General features: G+C 40.5%; 1 protein-coding gene across 2 annotated transcripts in view; it reads left to right on the top strand.

The window, feature by feature from the left end:
• Mms22l (MMS22 like, DNA repair protein) overlaps positions 1 to 6,427 on the top strand; it is a 116,570-nt gene extending 110,143 nt beyond the window's left edge. For both annotated transcript variants that reach the window (XM_052176158.1, XM_052176159.1), the window contains exons 23-25: positions 2,294 to 2,390; positions 3,675 to 3,842; positions 6,093 to 6,427. In XM_052176158.1, the coding sequence (XP_052032118.1) occupies positions 2,294 to 2,390; positions 3,675 to 3,842; positions 6,093 to 6,174 (347 nt within the window). In that variant the 3' untranslated portion in view covers positions 6,175 to 6,427. The remainder of the gene's footprint in view (positions 1 to 2,293; positions 2,391 to 3,674; positions 3,843 to 6,092) is intronic.
• The last annotated feature ends 992 nt before the right edge of the window (positions 6,428 to 7,419 follow it).

Consider the following 7,419-nt stretch of genomic DNA (forward strand, 5'->3'; position numbering starts at 1 on the left):
ATATGGACACAGTTCAGCCTATTTTATTTAGAGTTTTGTTTTGTCTGACCCCATACCCCCCTTTCCTGAGGCAAGTAGTTTATGGGGTATTTCCTTTCATTAGGCTTTTTAGCTCCTCAAAAAAATAAAAGTCTATGCAAGCTTCCTGTGATTTCAATGAGACTTGCCAAGAATCTGGAGGCGGAGTCAGCCTCTTCTCTTAGGTTGTGTGCTAGGATATCCAAGCTGGTTGGGACAAACCTGGGAGCGCCATGGATTTCAGTCCATGTCCTTAGTCTCATCAGCTGTGGTTTGCATGCTCACATTAAAGTGTGAGCTCTAGTCCCCCTGTGACACGCTTTTAAAGCTTGCTAAGACTGCAGATCAGGCATCAGAGTTCTGTCTTGATGAGTAGTTTGGCCAGTTAAGCCTTTCTTCCTTGTGCAGAGGGTGTGTGTGTGTGTGTGTGTGTGTGTGTGTGTGTGTGTGTGTTTTGTTACAATGTGATTGTGTTTTAACTGCTTTGCAGTTTGCAAGGGACTCTGGGGGATCCAAGGGCAGTCCCCTAAGTGGTGGTGGAAAGCTCAAACATATCTCACAAGCTCTGTCTTTCTCAAAAGTGTTAACAATGCTTTTAAATAGACATTTATTTCAACATTTTTGGTATTCCTGTTGCTCATAGTCTGTGTCAGGAAAGAGTGGTCTGTTATACTTCCATATTGTGCTGTCACTTGGCAGGAGGACATGCCCTCTGGTGGCTCCAGAGAGAACCTGGCTCTTTAAAACACTGCACTTGCTAAACTTTAACATGTTGAAGTGCAAGGCTTTCACTCTGCACTTTCTCATTGAAGATTTGCTTCCTCAGAGCAGACAGCACGGAAGTTGTATGTCATACAGCCATGGTTTGGTTTCCTGGGATTTCACCTACTACATGTTATCCTCCGTGGGTCAGCTGTTAACACTAAATGGAAAATTGTGAAATGAAGTAATGATTCATAAGTTTTAGATTATATGCCATTTGAATAGCTTTATCCACATTGGATCCCACCAACTCTCAGAAACCATGTCTCTGAGACAGAAGTAGATAAGCTTCCCTTACCCAGGGGAAAGCAGATGATAACTAGAGTATAGGCCTTCCTTTCTTACTGAGATAACAGACTCTGTGTGAACCTGACTCTGGCAATCCTTGTACAGCTCTGACAATACTAGATATTGCTTCACTGTATGTGAGGCATCTACTTCCACACACTGAGCCATGTTAACTGCAACAGTTTACACACACATTTGATGGCCCCAGACAAGAGTTTTATAGCATAAAGCACATGATAATCTTCTCTGTACTTGTTTCCAATCTTCTGCATGTGGTAATGCACACCTTTAGTCCCAGCACTCAGGAGGCAGCGGCAGGTGGATCTCTGTGAGTTCAAGGCCAGCTTGCTCTACAAAGTAAGTTCCAGCTTACAGCAAGGGCTACACAGAGAAACCCTGTCTCTTAAGGGGGACAAAAAGCATGCTAAGTTTTCTACACTCTACTCAGGTCTTCTATTAGCTTCACATTAGCTTAACAAAATACAGAAGGTGTGCTTGCCTCTGTTGTAAGCTTCAGTCCGTAGTTGGTTAGCCTCCTCCCTCATTTAAGGTGAGACAGTGGTTGTAGGGGATACACATGGAGGCAGAATGCTTACCTGCCACGGTGGAAACAGTGGGGGGTTGGGGGGGGGAGAGAAGGGGCACACTCTGCTCTCTGCACCAAGGGCTGGTCACCCAGCAGGTAACGAAGAAGCCTACCCAAGACACATTTAAGATCCAAATTGCAGCAGTATTGTTGCACTGTATGTTCAGGCGCACTATGTTAAAGAATTTGGTTAAACAAATAATACAAAAGTTTGGCTGAGTTAAAGCAAAGGTACATTGGGTGGTCTAGTTTGCTACTTAAAGGTTTGTAAGGGATGAAAAGTATGCTCCTGTGAATTTAAAAATAAAATCAATACGTCTGCAAATCTGTGTCTTTAAAAAAGGCTCCCTTTTGTCTGATGTATCTGTTTGTAAGATAGAGTGGAATGGGTTTTGAATATGGATACCTTTCTAAAGGGAAAACATCTTCATATGCATTATTTCAGCTTTCAGACTCAAAATAGACTTTTAAACTTTTTAGGTATTCTTTAGAACAAACAAAACTATTTCATTTGAAAACTTAAAAAAAGCATGCACATACTTGAAGAAAACAACATATTTTTCTAAATCAAGAGTGTTAAAAATGAAGATCCAGATGGTCAGTTCAGACACATTGTGTAATCCTATCATTTTCTCCTAGTTAAAAAGCTGGCCACAGAGAACCTGCAGTGCATGGTAAAACCCTGCCAAGTGGGGTCAGAAGGAGGACCTGCCACCCAGCTGACTTCTCTGTTTAGGTAACTGGAACACATGCCAACTGGCAAGGAGAGGGTTGCCAGCCATTTGACAGCCAACATGCTTTTTAAATAACTAATTATCCAAAACATAATGTGTTACTACTTGTTTACAGTGTTTCAATTATAGTATTTGGGGCAGTGGTTTTGTTACATTGTATTGCTTTGTTGAAAAAGTAAAAGTGCCAAGGAAAAAGGTAAGCTAACTGACTTGAAATTCCTTGTGTCTTCAATGAGAAAGAATCTTGAATGTGGTTGAGAAGGAAAAAAACAGAAACAAGTAAGTGTAAGTTCCGACAACAGGTGCACAGGCCTTCCGAGCTTGCTTAACTGCTCCAGGGAATGCTGTGTAAAAATGCCTGTCCCTGGGGATGCTATGTAAAAATGCCTGTCCCTGGTCCTCCAACTTGCTTTACACACCAAAGTTTCAGAAAGCTTCTTAGGTTTGATTGGAGTCTTCTCTTAGGGCAGAGTCTTTGTGCCGTTTCTTTTTAAGGGCTCTGCCAGCTAGCTTTTGTGTGTCCTGTCACAGATCCCTGTCCTGGCACGATATGACATGAGATTTGAGGTGTTCCTTTTATTCTGTGTTGCATACGTGGTTCCTGGTCTCTTCCCTCTCTTCTCACAGTTGGTGCTTGTCTGCTGTTCTCAGGTCCTTTCAGTTATGATCACTTTATGTTAGAACATTCATGAAAATTTACAGATCAGATCTTTGTTATATATTATTTACTAAGCTACTTGGCTTTTATTATATTGTTTGTGGAATGTGAAAATTTTAGAGGTAATTTTTTTTTATTTATAAAGACTTTCTAAGGTTTTTTGTTCACTTAAAACATGTAAAAAGATAGGAATAACTTTTCATAACTGTATTGACTAATCCAGACATGTGATAGGCTAAAAAAAATAACTAAGAAACATGACCTTACTTACTGCCTTTCACACTCTTGTCCCAATTTTGAAGGGGAGAATATCATGACAAGTCCTTTGAGTTACATTTTTTTCTTTTTGAACCACCTGATTCACCCTCCACTCATTTTTTTTTTGTTCTCCAAGCATCCCACAAGCTGGGCATGGTGAAACAAACCTTTAATCCCAACATTTTAGGTAACTGAGGCCAGTGGACAGTGTTGAAGGTGAAGCCAGACTACGCAAGACTACCTACCTGCAGCTGCTACGCACACACGGAAGCAGGCCCGGCCTCTCAGTCCTGAGAAGTCATTATACTGTATACAAATGGTCCAAGAAATCACCTCAAATTGATTCTTAAATTGTCTATTTTGCTTTCAGGCAGTTCATCCAGGACTATGGTATGCAATACAGTTATCAAGTGTATAGCATCCTAGAGACAGTAGCAACGCTGAATCAGTATGTTGTCATCCACCTGATTCCTACCCTCACTCAGTCTCTGAAGGATTCAGAGCTCAAATGGGGCCTTGGTAGAAATATTGCACAAAGGTATGTTTGATAATTATACTACTTTGTGTACCATATAATGCATGTTTTATCTTTTTATTAAAATGCATATTGCCTATTTAATAAAATGGGATAATTTCTTTTTAGATGAAAAATGCTTCAGTGCTGTAACTGTTGTCAGTTTTGTAATGCTTGCATGCGTAGACAGTAGTGTGGCTTAGCAGGAGTCACACAGCATCGCCATGGCCCTGCTGACATGGCCACCTCAAAGCTGCACACCTTGGTGGTGCCTATCTTTTCAAAGCACAGTGTCCTTAGGGAGAGCTGGATTTCGAAGCCTCAGGTGACTTGTCATATAAAACCCATATTGACAGATCCTAACTGCCCAGCTGTGTCCAGTGTATCTAATGAGTAAGTCTAGATTTAGCTACATACTCATAGTTAGGTTGTTCTGTTCTATTTTGTTTTGTAAGCTTATAACCCATTACTATTTAGATAAATGCATCATTCTAAGAATAAACCTATGGTTCCTAAAGAGACTGTTTTAGAGGAGCCAGTACTGAAACTGTCGGCATGTCCTAAGCTAGGTTACAGAATGGAATACTTTGTTTACATTACACATTTGACCAAAAGCAACTTATGGATGAAATGGTTTACTCTGCTTCATCACTGAGGGAAGTCAGGACAGGCTCCACAAAGCAGGAACCCCAGAGGCAAGAACTGATGCAGAGGCCATGGAAGGGTGCTGCTAACTAATTGGTTTGCTCCTCACAGCCAAAAGTCTGATAAAACGGTCTGCTAACTAATTGTTTTCTTAAAGAACCCAGTACTACCAGCCCAGGGATGACCTCGCCCACAATGTGCTGTTCCCTCCCAAATCAGTCCCTAGCATAAAAAATTCCTTACAAGCTTGCCTACTGTTGGATCTTAGGGAGGCTTTTTCTCAATTGAGGCACTCTCAGGTAACATATATTCCATTTTTAGCTGAAAAAATTTTACTATGGTATTCTAAGTCAGTTTACTCAGAGACATCCTAAATTGATTATAACATTAGCTAACTAGAAGAGTCCATCTTTGCAGCACAGTAAATGAATACTTTTAAAAGGAAACTTACAAAGCTCACATCACGCCATGGTGGCATATCTCTTCTATAGAGAACTTGGCTGGCCTCTGACTGTTTTCTACAGAGAAAAGACTGGATCGCTTAAAAACACAGCTTAAAGAAATGGTGCCTTCTTCATACCATAAAACGTACTTTGGCAAAAACTGCTAGCATCTAGCTTCTGAGGCTTTTCATGAAAAGGCTGGAGGGAGTTTCCCTGTGGACTCTGCCCATTGGACCACTGTAACAGCATTTGCTAATGTGCTACTTGTAGTGGTAAATATTTATGGAGTCTGCTCTGTGCTCCCAGCAGGTGTGCACAGCTCTGCACCCACCCAAGCTCTGAATTCATGAATGAAAGACATGCACACACATAACCTTTATATTTTAATGTGGCTTAGCCAGCTCCATGGCTGGGCACTTCCAAACCTCCCCGTGACTAGCACACACGCCCCTCCAGTATCGCTGAGTTAACACATTCTAAATCTATAAGTTATCACTCTGCTCTGTTTCCCTCTGGGCAGCCCTCCCATGGGAGCTTTCCCTTTGCACCTACAGCCACTCTTTGTGGCCAGGCATGTCCACAGAAGTCTCGTTGAAAAGATTCAGAATCTACAGTTATTTAGACTAATGAAAGAACTTCTAGGCAGAATACTACTTAAAGCATCTCAAATAGTGGATATGTTAATGGACCATAAAATTTGGTCACTGTAGACCCTGCCTCAGCCTTCTGACCAGTCTTGGCCTCTTGGAGCCAGGCCAAAACCAATCTCAAATACCAGGAAGTCCTACAGATGATTAGAAACACCATTTTATTTTCAAACTATTAAAGGAGAAGGTAAAAAGACAAATAAGGCATATGCTGGTGTTGTGACACTGAGCTGTCCTGGGGTAATGCTTATATTCCATAATTTTGTGGTTGAACAATGCCCCTATTGTGATCATGTCATCATTATCCTCAAGCAGTGTGCTGTGAGTCCATTGTTATGGATGGGACTATATCATTTCAGATGGTTACTGAATGCTTGCACCATTTAACTGTCATTTTGTACTTATGAGTTACACGGAAATATCTGCACGAATTCTAACACCTGACTTTACTCATTAGATACATGCAGCAGTATTTTTAAGTGTTGTGTTAAATCTGTTATAAATACGTAAGTGATTTTTTCTTTTTCTCCCTTAAACAGGGAGGCATATAGCAAGCTTTTATCTCGCCTAGGCCAGGTGGGACAGGATGAGAAGCAGAGACTGGAAAGTGACGCACTGTGACACTGCTGCGTGAGTCTTCCCGTCTGTGATGTCTCTGTCTAGGCCGCGCTGTGCCTCCCCAGCTGCTGCTGTAATTAATTGTGTAATGTTATATCACAAACAATTTCCTTCTTTGCCTACATGTATGAAGTATATATATTTAAGGAGTGAAGGCTAATTAGTAACTGTATAATAGGATACTAGGAACTCTGTAAAACTTTGCTCTGTCTTGAAGAGATTTTTAACTAAATTAAAGACTTTTGAACCAGAACAACTCTCTATGAGTATTTATTACCCAGTGTGCACTGGTAACCTGCTTGGTGACTTATTTGCTTTTATTACTTTTGTATCTTTATAATTTTTGTGTTCATGTCTTTTTCCCCCTGAAATTACTGACCTGTTCTGTTGTACTATTTGAAGAAAAGTGAGTATCGGGATGTGAGGCTGCATATTTGTTTTCTTTGTTATAAACCAAAGAACTTAGCAAGTAAAACCTTTACGAAAATTGTAAGTAGTAAATAAATGTGTACTTAACTGTAAGGAATCACACAGATTCTGAATGAAGGATTTTACACACCATTTATTTTAATTTTTTAAAAGTATATCAATACTATATATGTACATTATATAGATTTGTAGATTTTTTTTCTCTATTCATCTTTCAGAATTTTCATTTAAGGCTTATCAAGGGAGAGGAAATATAGAGACTTTAAAGAAATAATTAGTATTCTGGCAACATCTCAAGGCTGTTGGTAAAGAAAGTCTGACAAGTCCACTGGTCTGTCTCCTTGCTCTTATAACAAGGAATTGCATAGCGTGATGAGAGGCTGTGCATTTCACCTGCTAGGCTTGCTCTTGTGCTCTGTTCTATGAGGCTGGGCACTTCACCTTCTGGGCCTTTCTGGGGTGCACATCACTAAATACAAGGAGTTCCAGTAGGAGTTCCAACCAATTCTATGCCTAAGAACTTGCATAGGTCTCAATCCAGGTGTTATTCTAACTGCTCTTCATGGACAAAAAAGATTAATAATCTTTTGAATTTCATATGTATGTGAAAATGTCTGAGTTGATTAGTCTACTGACAGGATAGCTCTGTATTTCATAGCATTAAAAGGAGAGTGTGGGTGGTTTGAATGACAGTGCCCGCTGTAGGCTCATATATTTGAGTGCCTGCTCCCTGGCTGGGAAGTCTAGGGAATGGAGTCTTGACGGAAAAAGTGTATCACTGGAGATGGGCTTGGGCAGTATAAAGATTTTCTGTACTTC

The sequence above is a fragment of the Apodemus sylvaticus genome, chromosome 3 (genome assembly GCF_947179515.1).
Source record: "Apodemus sylvaticus chromosome 3, mApoSyl1.1, whole genome shotgun sequence".
Lineage (NCBI taxonomy): Eukaryota > Metazoa > Chordata > Mammalia > Rodentia > Muridae > Apodemus > Apodemus sylvaticus.